General features: G+C 44.2%; 1 protein-coding gene across 1 annotated transcript in view; it reads left to right on the top strand.

Annotated features, from left to right (window-relative positions):
• Fbxw4 (F-box and WD repeat domain containing 4) overlaps positions 1-15251 on the top strand; it is an 84957-nt gene that overhangs the window by 57556 nt on the left and 12150 nt on the right. Inside the window, exon 6 of the mRNA XM_013017639.1 lies at positions 11991-12056. Within this exon, the coding sequence (XP_012873093.1) occupies positions 11991-12056 (66 nt within the window). The remainder of the gene's footprint in view (positions 1-11990; positions 12057-15251) is intronic.

The raw sequence follows: 15251 nt of genomic DNA, 5'->3' as shown, positions 1-15251 counted from the left end.
ATGCAAGGCAAGCACTCTACCACTGAGCCACCTTCCCAGCCTCCACAACTTTCAGTCTAATGAGTCCATAAGAAGTGGATCCAATTGGGCTGGGAAGGTGGCTCAGTGATAGAGTTCTTGTCTTGCATGCATGAGGCCCTGGGTTCAATTTCTCAGCATCACATAATCACAAAAAGCTGGAAGTGGTGCTGTGGCTCAAGTGGTGGAGTGCTAGTCTTGAACTGAAAAGCCCAGGGACAGTGCCCAGGCCCCAGAGTTCAAGCCCCATGACTGACCAAAAAAAAAGAAAAGAAAAGAAAAAAAGAAAGAAATGGATCCAAGACAGGCACTGGTGCCTCACACCTGTAATCCTAGCTACTAAGGAGGCTGAGATCTGAGGATCCCGGTTGAAAGCCAGCCAGGGCAGGAAAGTCCGTGAGACTCTTATCTCCAATTATCCACCAGAAAACTGGAAGTGGCGCTGTGGCTCAAGTGGTAGAGGATTAGCCTTGAGCTCAAGAGCTCAGGGACAGTGCCCAGGCCAAGTTTAAGCCCCATGACTGATTTAAAAAAAAAGAAAATGATCCAGAGAAGGGACCAAATCTTTGAGCAGAGTTTTGTCCCTGTGAAACTAGGCTTCTATTCAGCTGATTCCTCCTTTGTATGCTGTTGATGGTGCCCTTAGGAAAATACCCTGCCATCTTCCTAAAGTGATGTGCACAAACATATGGTTGGTTGAATGAGCAGTAGCCTAGCACTATCCAGGATTGGGTACACAGAGACTAGGTCAAAGCCTGGGATGGCAAGGACCTGACCTGGCTAAGCTTTGTCCAAAGAAAAGCTTAGCAGGATCCAGGATTTGGAATTAGATGCCAGGAATACAGTTTACCACCCAGGATAAGAAAGAATCTTGTCTCTTCCCTCTTAGTACCATTCAGGAAGTGGGAATATTTTTGGGAAGAACAAAATTTAAGGTCATAAGCCAGGCACCAGTGGCTCATGACTGTAATCTTTGCTACTCAGGAAGCTGAGATCTGAGGATCAAGGTTTGAAGCAAGCCCAGGCAGAAAAATCTTCATGAGACTCTTACCTGCAATTAACACCTCAAAAACTAGAAGTGGAACTGTGACTCAAAGTGGTAGCCCATTAACCTTGAGCAAAAGTTGTTCAGGGACAGAGTCCAGGCCCCAAGTTCAAACCCCACAACTGACAAAAAAAAAAAAAAATCAAGGGTTAGGAATGTTGGCTTAGTGGTAGAGTGCTTGCCTAGCATGCATGAAATCTTGGGTTTGATTCCTCAGTAGTACATAAACAGAAAAAGCCAGAAGTGGCACTATGGCTCAAGTGGTAGAGTGCTAGCCTTGGGCACACAGAGGCTCAAGGACAGGCCCTGAGTTGAAGTCCCAGGACTGGCAAAAAAAAAAAAAAATCAAGATTCCTAGTGCTACTAACTAATCAATAAAGAAGGAAGTTCTGGGGCTGGGAAGGTGGCTCAGTGGTAGAGCGCTTGCCTTGCATGCATGAGGCCCTGGGTTCGATTCCTCGGCACCACATAAGCAAAGAGAAAAAAGCCGGAAGTGGCGCTGTGGCTCAAGCGGTAGAGCGTAGCCTTGAGCTGAAGAGCTGAGGGACAGCGCCCAGGCCCAGAGTTCAGGCCCCACAACTGGACCCCCCCCCAAAAAAAGAAGGAAGTTCTTAGAAATTAACCTCTGCTGTCTACAGCCTGATGAGTTTTCTTTTTTTTTTCTTTTTTTTGGGGGGTCCGGTTGTGGGGCCTGAACTCTGGGCCTGGATGCTGTCCCTCAGCTCTTCAGCTCAAGGCTAGCACTCTACCACCTGAGCCACAGCGCCACTTCCGGCTTTTTTCTTTTTGCTTATGCGGTGCTGAGGAATTGAACCCAGGGCCTCAGGCATGCAAGGCAAGCGTTCCACCACTGAGCCACCTTCCCAGCCCAGCCTGATGATTTTTCTACCCTCCTTTTCTATAAACCTCAGTTGATACAGCCAGTGCAACATCCCTGGGAGCCTTGTTTTCTCCCAGCAAAGAGGCGTTAACACATGCATACTGGTTACCTTTACACACCAGAGTTTTCTGCCTCCATTCTACAAATGGAACACTCCCCTACAAGTGAAGACTGCTAAAAGCAAACACTCTTCTACAAATGAAACTCCTACCAGTGAGCACTCCCTTACAAACAAGCACTCCATTCTCCTACAAATGAACACCTGAGTATTCCCCTAACATTGGAGTCCTCCTCTACAAATGGGATTCCTACAGATGAAGTACTGCCCTACAAATGAGAACTCTGCAAACTAGTGCTCTCCTACAAATGAGCACTCAATTAGAAATGAAGTATTCCTATACATGACATTGCACTACAGATGCAGCACTTCTCTACAAGTGAACATGCCTTTACAGATGAAGCATTTCCTTACGAGTATTCTTTTTTTTTTCTTTTCATAGCCCTGGCTAGCTCTAAACTTACGATTCTCCTGCCTCAACTTCCAAGAGCCAGGAATCTGGCTCAAATGAGCATTTCCTTGCACATGGTTCTCTTCTTCATATGGAGGAATAGGCTTTTATCTATTGTGTACATAGATATAGTAGAGCTTACTGTCATGATCCTACTTCTGTATCTCTACTCAGAACAGGTTGATGAACATAGTAAGGCCTTGCTGGCCTACTGACCTCCATGATAACTCCTACTCCCACCCCAAGCCTTTGGGGTAAGGGGGGAAAATGCTGAAGCAATCGGACTGATTGTGTCAGAGCCATGCAAATGGAAAATATAGTTTAAAACCTCTATTCCTTGCAATTCTCAGCACATTGTATTAAATTTAATAGATTGAATGAACACATACCATTCTACTGCACTATATTTGATTTTTAGTTCTTTATTGTTTTCCCATCCATTAATTCTTCTCTTCCATTGGTCAAGTTTCTCATTATTGAGTAGAATGACCTCATTTGGCCCCAGGATCTTACGTTCTTTTTATCATTGGTTAAATTGAGAAGGAGTCATTTTACGTTTTTTTGTAGACAGTTCCCAGCTATAGGACTACAGTCCTTTGTGGGGCCTTTGTTGGGCTTGCCCTGTTGTTAGGGGGTAAAGCAGGAACAGTATCTCTAGTTCCTAGCCACTCTATCCTGAGAGAGGTCCAGGAGTGGAAAGAGAGAGAGAGGGGGAGGGAGAGAGAGAGAGAGAATATATATATGTGTGTATGTGTGTGTGTGTAAGTAAATTAAACAAATGTTCTAGACCTCTGCAGCTATGAGTCAAGAGTCAGTCTTACTAGGCCCTGGTGGCTTATGGCTATAACCATAGCTGGAGCTTAAGTGATGGAACATTAGCCTTAAGTGGAAAAAGCTACAGACAGTGCCCAGGCCCTGAGTTCAAGCCCCATTATTGACCATCTCCTTCCCCCCCCCCAAAAAAAAAGTCAGGCTTGTCTCCTAGTAGCTCCTAGTGCCAAATCAGGAGAAGAGTCTAGTGAAGCACCACCTCCCTTCTGATCTGGAACTTCCTAGCCTGACATTAATTCTAGTACTTCAGCCCAAAGGTGTGCTAAGGCCACTATTGTTGATACTGGCTTTAACAGGCAAATCACTGTTTGGTTTACCTGCTCTTCACCATAAGTCATGGACAGAAGTGTCTAGTTATGTCATGTTTTAGCATACAGAATATAAACAATGTGTTTTTCTTTTTAAAAAGTGGCACTCATGGTCAAGTACCAGTGGCTCATACCTATAGTCCTAGCTACTCAGGAGGCTGAGATCTGAGAATTGTGGTTTAAAGCCAGCTTGGGCAGACAAATCCTTGAGACTCTTATCTCCAATTAACTAGCAAAAAAATGAAAACAACAGAAGTGGAGATGTGGATCAAGTGGTAGAGTGCCAGCCTTGAGGGAAAAGCCCAGTCAAGAGTGTGTGGCCCTGTGTTTAAGCCCTAGTACCACCACCACCACCAACAAAATACATACTTATTAGATAGGAAATTTTTCTTAAAAAAGAATTTTTTATTTATTGGCCAACACAATCACTTTTTAGCATTTTAGTATGTTTTTTTCTCATACTAAATTGTTGTGTGTGTATGCTGGTGGTGGGGCTTGAACTCGGGGCCTGGCACTGTCCCTAAGCTTTTTTGCTCAAAGCTAGTGCTTTGCCACTTGAGTTACAGGTCCACTTCTGGATTTTTGGTAGTTAATTGAAGAGAAAGAGTTTCACTGACTTTCTTGCCTGGCTTAGCTTAGATGGTACATCCTAAAATCTCAGCCTCCTGAGTGGCTAGGATTATAGACATGAGCCACCACTAGTACCTGGCTTGTACTAATTTTTTTTATGCACAGGCTATTAAAAATTGTAATAATGATGTTTACACCTCTCTTGTGACAGTAGATCATAAGCATCCTGCTTGTATTCTTTGGAAACATCATTGTGAATGACCACATATTCCATTGAGTAACAGACTGTTGATTGCCCCATGTATTTGGTTTTGACACCTTAAAGGCAAGGCATATCCTTCTTGACCAATCAATGCATTGTGGTCTAGTATTCTATGAAGTTAGCTGAACTTAGGAATTTCTATTTTCTATCTGTATACTCTCTTAGAATGATTTATAGTGATATATGCTGTATTGGTTTGCTATATTTATTTGCCTTAGACTTTACTCATTCAAGCTTCCAATAGGCTTTTTGGTCTTATTATGACTTACTTTGGTGAAAAGTATCTTTAGTACTTAGTTCTTTTTTTTTTTTGTCGGTCATGGGGCTTGAACTCTGGGCCTGGGCACTGTCTCTCAGCTCTTCAGCTCAAGGCGAGCGCTCTACCACTTGAGCTATAGCACCACTTCCGGTTTTCTGGTAGTTTATTGGAGATAGGAGTCTCACGGTCTCTCCTGCCCGGGCTGGCTTTGAACCGTGATCCTCAGATCTCAGCCTCCTGAGTAGCTAGGATTACAGGCATGAGCCACCAGCGCCGGGCAGTACTTAGTTCTTGGAACTCACTGTCCCGACCTTCTTCCTAGACATGCTATAGTTAGACCTCAGGCTCTACACACACACTCCAGTCCCTCATGGACTGACTCAGCAGCCCTGTTTCTCTGCACACAGTATTTGGGGTGGAGGTTTCCCCAGCTACCAGGTGTGTGTTTGCTAGAGACAGAACAATATTTCTTTTTTTTGGGGGGGGGTCCGGTCGTGGGGCCTGAACGCTGTCCCTCAGCTCTTCAGCTCAAGGCTAGCGCTCTACCACTTGAGCCACAGTGCCACTTCCGGCTTTTTTCTTTTTGCTTATATGGTGCTGAGGAATCGAACCCAGGGTCTCAGGCATGCAAGGCAAGCGCTCTACCACTGAGCCATCTTCCCAGCCCAGAACAATATTTCTTTGTCTCTGTTTTGAGATTTTCCAAGTACATCTGTTTCTTTACCTCTGGTTAGTGCCCTGTTGGTTGGCTATGAGGCACTAGCAGCCTCACACATTTCCACTAGCCTGTCTTCCCCCTTCCTGACTTCTCTTGACCTTCTGTGCCCATTCTGCTGGTCTCTCCCTCATGGTGCTGTCACTGCACTACTACTCCCGGCTTCTCCTCACCGAGTGAGTTTATGTGACCTTCGCACTGTATTCATGCTTCGGGACTTAGCTGCTATAATGATGTCAGTGGCAGAGGCTAGCAGATGGCGGTGGTAGCAATGAGACCTGACATGTTCTAATGACTCCCTCCTTCCCACCCTTGCTGGCTGAGCCAATGGAGGGGCAGGAGTTTCCTTGAGGTATTTAAGGAGGGGGCCAAGGGAAATAGGGGAGCCCCAGGTGCCGATGAGGCCTGTGACCTTTGCTGCTATAATATCAGTGTTTCACAAGCAGGGTGGGTCGGAAGCCCACTTGCAGCCCATCAAAAATTGATTTAATTGCAATTTTTCCTCCAATTAGGAGCACTGGAGCCTGACTAATTGGAGTAATAGAGAGTAATAAGGCTCAGATAAAAAGCCTTCCTCGGCTGCCTTTGTATCTCGTGTCAGTGCCTGTCAGAGGTCAGAGAGCTTGCATATTCTATTAGGCAGCCTGGCCTTCATTTGTACAAATTAGTTTACCCAACAGTAATTAAAATGCCAATGCGGGTTGAAGAGAACTGAATACACTTGATGGGCATGTTGGTGAATGATGTGACAGCTCTGGTGGCCTCCATTGCCAAAGTGTGTCAGCCCAGGCTCAGAGGCTGCTGGGGCCTTGGCCAGCTGGGCGGCTCTGGGCCAGCCACGGGGCACAGCTGCTACGCCCACCACTTCTGTCACCCATCTCAGAGCCAGGCTCGTCTTTCTCCTTCCAGGTGGAGCCATTTGTTCACTTGTTGATTCATTCCTTCATTCAAGAAGCATCTGAGTTTTCAGTATGACCAGGCAGTATACTATGCCAATGACCCAAACATCTGAGCTACCCAAATGTAGCTCACATAAGAGTTTACAGTGTGAGGGATACTATGATAACTTGAGCTTTGGAGTCAAAAGTAACTAACATCCAATTCCAGTCTGACTAATTGCTACTTGTGTGATCTTAAGCAAGTTAGTTACCTTTCTGGGCCTCGGTTTTCTCATCTGTAAATTAGGGAAGGTGGTACCTACTGGATATGGTTATGAGGAATAAGTGGGATAATGCTGTTGAAATATTTGCTTGGCACCTGATTCATAGAAAGTACTCATACAGTTGCCAGGCACAGTGTCTTATACCAATCCTAGCACTCAAGATAATGAAGTAGGGGGATAGAGAGCCCAAGGCCAGTCTGGGCTATATAGTGAGACCCTTTAATTCAATATGAACAATCATCCCTCAGTATCTGTGGCTTTGTTCCAAGATTCCCCAACCCCTAATCAATACCCAAATCTGCAGATACACAAGTTTCTTGTAAAAAGTGACAGAGTTGGGAGCTAGTGACTCATGCCTATAATCCTAGCTGCTCAGGAGGCTGAGATATGAGGAAGCTCAGGGATGGTGTCTGGAGGTCAAGCTCTAGAATTGGCACCAGAACAAACAAACAAAAAGACATAGTATTTGCCTGTAACCTACAAGTGCTTCCAACCTGTATTCTTTAGATTGGCTCTAGGTAACTTCTTAAGATAGGTAAGTGCTGTGTAAACCATTGCACTGTCTGGTAGAGCAGAGTAAAGTTGCAGATGTCAACCTAATGACATCAGAGTCTCACTATATAGCCCAGGTTGGGTTTGAACTTGTGATCCTCCTGCCTCTAATTCCCTCAGGAACTTGGATTACAGATATGTGTCACCGATGCCTGATGGAGGTAATAATGTGTTTTTCTTTTCCAAATTTTTTTTATTTATGTGTGGTTGAATCCACAAATGTAGAACCCACAGATACAGAGGGCTATCTGTATTTTTTTTAATTTTATTGTTTGTTTTAACTCAGGGCCAGGATATTCTCCTTTAGCTTTTTTTGCCCACGACTGGCACTCTGCCACTTTAGGGCACCTCTGACTTTTTGCTGGTTAATTGGAGATGACAAGAGACCCACAGCCAGCCTGGGCTGGCTTCGAAGCTCAATCCTCAGTTAGATTTCAGCCTCCTGTGATTACAGGCATGAGCCACCAATATTTGGCCTATATTAGTGTTATTAAGAAGGTAAAAACTAATGTAGAAACAGTAAGATCTACCTTCTGTTAGCTTAAACATGCCCAACTAATTTTAATTTCTTTCTTGCCTTTCTCTTTTCTATCTTGTTACCTTTTATTCTTCAACTTGTGTACAGAAAACCTAGGTTCCCTAGTGGCTTTTGTAATCTGAGAGCTTCTGTATCCATTTCTTAGGCCTGCTGATGTCTCCAATGCTAGACTTGCCTGAATTAGATTGAGGGGAGAAGGGTAAAGTGAAGATCTGGGTAAGGTCTGGGACAGGATGAGGAATTGCAGACTGGCTTCTGGTAAGGAATTTCTGACCCCACAAGAGCAGTTTATGGAATCAGAATGACGGTTAGACCCTTTAGCTGAGAGAAAGAATAAGTACATGTGTTTGTATGGCTGTGTGCATATGTTGACATTAATTATTTGGTACTGTTAGTATTTCTGTTGTGCTTGTGAAGACTTCTTATTGCTACCCATGTATGATTGTCATGCATTGTGAATTATTCCTCTAAGGAACAGAGAGATCACTTTCACAGCCCAAATGACTGGCTTTCCCGCTAGGTTGGCTTTGGGCAATGGAAGAGCCTTTCAGGTCAGTTTCATTGATCTGTATTTACTAATCTATATTGGGCCAGGTTATGTGCTGGCACTGGGGGACACATAAATAGATCGCTAGGAATAGTCTTAGAAGGAATGAGGTGTGTCTTCATGTCATTGATCTCTTGAGAACCATTGGTTTGCTTAGCAGAGTGAGGGCTTCGGATAGTGTGGATGTTAGATTAATGCCAAGGGTTGAAGGGATCAAAGCAGGCTTTATGTTCTGTGCAAGAGCCATGCAGCTTAGAGAACTGGAGGGGAAGTTGCCTGTGAGACACAGATCTCACCTAATCCCACTTTCAATTTCAAGGGTGCCAAGTGTGGGCAGCAGGCCCTCTGTGCAGCCCCAGAATCTGTATACTTTGTGAAGCTGAGCTGCTACTTATTCCTTTTTGTGTGATAGGAACAGGAACAGGAACTTCTATCTCATGGACTTGCTATGGGGTATGAAGCATCCTTTGGATGTGCTAGATAGTGGATCTCTCCCTTCTTTTGTCTTGCTCACTCTGGGAGACTGTACTTGTATTCATCCTCTTTGACCATCTGACTTCAAATGCTTTTCTTTTAATTTAACAAAAAGAAAAAAAAGCTTTTCTTTGGCTTTTGCCTCATTCTTCCTAATGGCCATGAAAATTGTGGAGTGGGACAGGGGGCGGGGGGTGGGGGATATGGCTACAGCAATGGGGAAAGTTCAAGGTATGCAAACTGTGTCTGTAGTCACCTTGACTCCCGGTATCTCAGACAGGCCCCCTATTTTGGATGTTCCCCTGTAGGACCCAGCTCAAAGTGTATGTAACTGTTGCTCAGATGATTTCTTGCTGAGTGTTAAAGTTTCACTAAACTCCTTCATCCAGGAAGTCTGCTTACTTTGCCTCCTTCTCTACCATTTTGCTTCACAGTGCTAAGACAGGGGAAAGGGCTTCTTTGAGAAAGGAACACTCACAGATGTTGTGTCCAAGCAATTAGGAAAATCTTTAATAGGATGTAAAGAGGAGGGCCTGGGATGGTTGGGCCAAGTAGAGGAAGATAGGAATGAGTTCCTGAAAAGAATGTTTATATATGCCCCCCACCACTTCACCCCACCCTACCTGTTGAGAGGTCAGAGCCCTGGCAGTGACAGGGGTTAAAGTTTCAGGTTCCTCCTATCTCTCCATTGACTTATCTTGATACTAATTTAGGCCTGCAGCCAGTCAGGGACTTGCCATCAACCTCCTTAAGAAATATTTCTGTCCTTCTGGCACCCTTCACCTAGCCCAGACTCCTCAAAAATCTGGAGAGCCCAGCTGCCTGCTCCAATGATTTCTAAGTGGCTACTATGTTTCCAATCTAAGGTAATTGGCTTTACCAGTTATTAATGGATTACTCTAAAGAGGAAAAATGTTGGGAGAAGGGAGATGAGCCCAATACCTACTGCTTTGTAGTTTAATTCTTCAGTGTTCAGTGGCAGCTTCTAAGGTTGGCGATCTCTTGGGGCATATGACCAAGAATGTTTTGGTGCTGCCATTCTGTGGTAGAATGGCTGGCAACAGTCCTGTGGGAGAAGGAAGAAAATACTGGTACATGGACCTGGAGGAAGTCTTGGCTTTAGGCATAGGAGCCCCAGGGTATCCCATGTGGCCTTGATATCCACTTGAGGAGGACACCAGCCCTACAGTTTTGACGATGAACCAGCAGCTTGGCCCTAACATCTCCCTCATCAGCAACTGGCAGCAGCTCTCTACCCACTCTGGCTACTGGCTTTTTCAGCACCTGTCCTGTGGGAGCACAGGTGCTGGGTGAGGCAGGTAGACAGGCTATGTTCACATTGCTAACATGTCATTAGTATGTCCAGTCTCTTTTCCGCCAGGCCAGACATGTAGGAACAATGCCCAAGGCTGCCTCAAGGCTTCTGAATGACAACTGCTTTCAAATTTCCTGCTTGCCATTAGGTTTCCCAAAGGCTTTCCCTCCCACCCCTGCCAAATCCTTTAACAAAGGACTGGTCTGGCTCAGAGGTTCAAGTTCTAGTCCTAGTACTCTGGCTAACCTGGTTCATTGCACTAACCCTTTGTAAGAGCTGTGCCTCCTCTTAATATGGGATTGCAGATTGTCTTATTTTGAAAGTTTAGGGCGTTGGTGGCTCACGCCTGTAATCCTAGTTACTTGGAAGGCTGAGATCTGAGGATTGAGGTTCAAAGCCAGCCCAGGCAGGAAAGTCCCTGAGACTCATATCTCCAATAAACCACGCAGAAATCCAGAAGTGGTGCTGTGGCTCAAGTGGTAGAGTACTCACCTTAAGCTGAAGAGCTGAGGGATAGTGCCCAGACTCAGAGTTCAAGCCTCACGATGGACAAAAAAAAAAAGAAAGAAAGAAAAAAGAAAAGAAAATTTAGGGTGTATAAGAGACACTAGAAAATACAGCTGATGGTCTTTCTTGCCTCTTGGTGGAATTTGGCAGTGTTTTTGGAGATTGTTCCTAACCCCATCACCCAGGGAATTTACTCACCTTTACTCTTTGTCCTGTTCTCACATTGGAGCATTTACACTTGCCCTAAACTGGCACCACATTTCCAGATTCTCCTAGCTCTTCAACCTTTTAGGAATGTCCTTAGCTGCCCTGTCACTGAGTGGAGTTACATCTTTAATTCCCAAGTGATTGTTCCCAGGAGGCCTTTCATGTTACTCTTGGGGTTCATACAACCACAGCCTGACAGGCTTATGACAATAATGAGCCTGAACTCAGGGCCTGAGTGCTACCCTTTAGCTTTTCCTGTCCACGGGGTCATTCTACCACTTGAGCCAAACCTTCACTTCTGGCTTTTTGCTGGTTAATTGAAGTCTCACAGACTTTTCTGCTCATGCTGGCCTCAAACCGAGATCCCTCAGATTTCATTCTTCTTTTTTTATGTTTTATTTCTTTATTGAGAGTGATTACATAAATTTCATAGTATTGTGGGACAGTGATACCTTAGCTAAAGTCACAAACACATTTTAACCTTCACAAGGTGAATTGTCTTTATCATGGTCTATAAATCTTGTGAACCTTATGAACTTTGACAATAGAACTGTTTCTTCCAAATTGGGTGATTTTACATTTCTTTCCTTTTGCTTAGTGTAAGCTGTTCCCTCTTCCTCATTCCTTCCCATCGCTGCCCTTGAGTTGCTTAGTTCACTTTCAGCAGTGTCCAGTGCAGCTGATGGGCCCCTCTGCTGTATTTTTTTACCCATTTCCCTCTGATTCTGTGCCCTCCTCCTAAAGCTTCCTTCAGGTGTGCATATGTATATGCCATATATAGGGTCAAGAACATAGAGTCATCTAAGAACGATGCGACAAATTAAGAAGAGGTCCCTTGTTTCTTGAGTCCTGTTTACTTTGTCATATCTCATTGCATTTTGACTCATTGCATCTTGAATTTAACATCTGCATATCAGGGAGACCAGATTTCATCCTTCTTGGGTAGTTAGGATTATAGGCCTGAGCCACCAATGCCCAACTGACAGGCTCGCTCTTTTGGCCTCAGAGGCACCCATTTGAAGGTCCATTTTTTTAGTAGGAAGAGGCTACACAACCCAATTTGAGCACCAAGCTTAGCTATCAGTAAACCTGAAGGCTTTGTGGGAAGCCACAGCCCATATAGCATGTGTCACAACTGCTCTATAGCTAGATCACTCCTTCAGCCACTTTTCTCATTCAGGCTTAGCCCCATGATTCCCGAGGAAAGGGCCCTGAATTTCAAATTGTGTAGCCGTGTCCACCACAAGTTCTGACAAGCCTGATCTAACTCTGCTCTCCTTTTGTTTGGCAGCTCTTTTGTGACAGGGACAGCTTGTTGTGGGCACTTCTCACCGCTGAGAATCTGGGACCTCAACAGGTAAGAGATTCCTGAGCCTACCATGGCAAACCTGTGTGTGTACGTTGACATGGGGCTGGGTAGTTAGGAAGGTAAGGAATTCACGGACCAGCTTTTGCCTTCCTTGGCCCAGAGGTGCAGGAGGATGCTGGGGAGGACCCGGCCTTGAAGGTCATGATAGCGGTGATGCCTCTGGGGTTAGCTTGTTGACACTGTTGAAATATTTTTATTCATTTTTCAAGTACTAGCAATGGAACTCAACACTTCTGAAGGAATTTATAATAGTTGAATAATTTCATGTATTATTTATAACTATTGGATTTATGATACTCTTTCTCTAAAGACTATCTGGTTATGTGGCTCTGTAAAATCCCATCTAGCCAGGCACTTCTGGCTCATGCCTGTAATTCTAGTTTCTCAGGAGGCTGAGATATGAGGATTGTGGTTCAAAGCAACCTGGGCAGGAAAGTCTAAAACACTTTTTTTCGTTTGTTTGTTGGTTGTGGGGCTTGAACTCAATGCTTGGGCGCTGTGCCTATGCCCTTCAGCTCAAGGCGAGTGCTCTACCGCTTAAGCCATAGTACCGCTTCTGGTTTTCCAGTGGTTTATTGGAGATAAGAGTCTCAGGGCTTTTCCTTCCTGGGCTGGCTTTGAACCAAAATCCTCAGATCTCAGCCTCCTGAGTAGCTAGGATTACAGGTGTGAGCCACTGGCACTAGCTTCGATGACACTTTTATCTCCAGTTAAGTACCAAAAAGCTAGAAATGGAGCCACAGCTCAAGGGGTTGAGAAAACAAGCCCAGAAACTGTGCCCCGGCCCCTAAGTTCAAGCCCCAGTACCAGCACCAATAAATAAATAAATTTTAAAATCCCATCTATACTTAGAGATGACTTTTATAAAATAATGACTTTTTTTGGTCCGGTCATGGGGCCTGAACTCTGGGCCTGGGTGCTGTCCCTCAGCTCTTCAGCTCAAGGCTAGCACTCTACCACTTGAGCCACAGTGCCACTTCCGGCTTTTTTTCTTTTTGCTTATGTGGTGCTGGGGAATCGAACCCAGGGCCTCAGGCATGCAAGGCAAGCGCTCTACCACTGAGCCACCTTCCCAGCCCCTAAAATAATGACATTTTTTAAAACCTATAAAATTAGACAGAATGATTAGAGCATATCCAGGTTATATTTACAGTTCTCTGACCTGCAGACTTTTATACAGTCCCATCTGATTATTTGCCATTTTATAAAAAAACCTTGTTAAGGGCTGGGAAGATGGCTCAGTGGTAGAGTGCTTGCCTTGCTTGCATGAGGCTCTGTGTTTAATTCCTCAGTACAACATAAGCAGAAAAAGCTGGAAGTAGCTCTGTGGCTCAAGTGGTAGAGTGTTTGCCTTGAGCTGAAGAGCTGAGGGACAGTGCCCAGGCCCAGAGTTCAAGCCTCATGACCAACCAAAAAAAAAAAAAAAGAAGAAAAAAAACCTTGTCAAAAACCTTTTACTTTTATTTTATTTATTTATTTTGGGTCTGGTCGTGGGGCCTGAACTCTGGGCCTGGGTGCTCCCTCAGCTCTTCAGCTCAAGGCGAGCACTCTACCACTTGAGCCACAGCGTCACTTCTGGCTTTTTTCTTTTTGCTTATGTGGTGCTGAAGAATAGAACCCAGGGCCTCATGCATGCAAGGCAAGCGCTCTACCACTGAGCCACCTTCCCAGCTAAAACCTTTTATTTTGAATTAAATTAATTTATTTATTTGTCAGTCATGGGACCTGAACTCTGGGTGTGGGCTCCATTCTCCAGCTCTTCAGCTCAAGGCTAGTGCTCTATCACTTGAGCCACAGCGCTACTTCCAGCTTTTTTCTTTTGGCTTATGTGGTGCTGAGGAATTGAACCCAGGGCCTCACACATGCAAGTCAAGCACTCTACCACTGAACCACCTTCCCAGCCCCAAAACCTTTTATTTTGAAGTAATTGTTGATTCATAGGAAGTTACAAAATAGGATAGAAGAGTATTTGTGAAACATCTTAGATAATATATATCAAAACCAGGAAGTTGACATCAGTATAGTCCTTAGAACTTTATTCAGATCATGCTTATTTTATATACATGTTATTCTATGTAATTTTATCGTGTGTAGACTCCTATGATATGAAACTATTCATTTCACGCTTAGCATAAAGATCCCTTTTGTACCTCTTTCTAGTCACACTCACCCTCTACTCCCCTCCTGTACTGACTCTTACTTCTAACTCCTGGTGACCATTTATGTATACTCTAATTTTGTCATTTTGAAGATTTTATATATATGTTACCACGTAGCATGTCACTTGTGTGTGTGTGTCTGTCTGTGTGTGTGTGTCTGTCTGTTACAAGTGTTTAAATTCAGGTCTTTGCACTTACAAAGTAGGTACTTTTCTACTTTGAGCCACACTCATAGCCCTTCTTTGCTTTAGTTATTTTTCAAATAGGGTCTCATATTTTTGCCTGGGGTGGCCTTGAACACTTACCTCTGCCTCTTAGTAGCTGAGATTACACGCATGAGCCACAATCCCTAGTCCTAGCCTGCCATCTTTTGAGATTGGCTGTTTTGAAAATTCAGCATATTCCTTCTAAGACCCATAGAAGTACTGCTTGTTATTTGTTTTTGTTTTTTTCGGTCAGTTATGGGGCTTGAACTCAGGGCCTGGGCACTGTCCCTGAGTTTTTTTTTTACTCAAGGCTGATGCTCTGTCACTTTGAGCCACAGTGTCACTTCTATTTTACATTTTCACCAAGCAATGTATGACAGATCTATACTGTGACCATATTTGTTGTAATTATTTTTTATTTTAGCTCTACTAATAGGAATGATATCACATCACAGATTTAACTTGAATTTTTCAGATAGCTTCTGATGTTGGACATATTTCTTATGCCTAACTGCCATCTACATATCTTGCTTGTTTAGTAAAATGTCTGTTTGTGTCTTTGACTCATTGGATTTTTTTATCTTTATATATTCTAGATTAATTCTCTGTTAGATATATGGCTTGCTAATATATTCTCCCATTCTGGAGTTTGTCTTTATGTCCTTTTAATAGCATCACATCTTCTTCTTTTTTTGGGGGGGGGGTCCGGTCGTGGGGCCTGCACTCTGGGCCTGGGCGCTGTCCCTCAGCTCTTCAGCTCAAGGCTAGCGCTCTACCACTTAAGCCACAGCGCCACTTCTGGCTTTTTTCTTTTTGCT

This window comes from Dipodomys ordii, unplaced genomic scaffold (assembly GCF_000151885.1).
Source record: "Dipodomys ordii isolate 6190 unplaced genomic scaffold, Dord_2.0 Scaffold36, whole genome shotgun sequence".
Taxonomy (NCBI): domain Eukaryota; kingdom Metazoa; phylum Chordata; class Mammalia; order Rodentia; family Heteromyidae; genus Dipodomys; species Dipodomys ordii.
The sequence above is the reverse complement of the archived record's forward strand: the minus strand, read 5'-3'. Positions and strand labels throughout refer to the sequence as shown.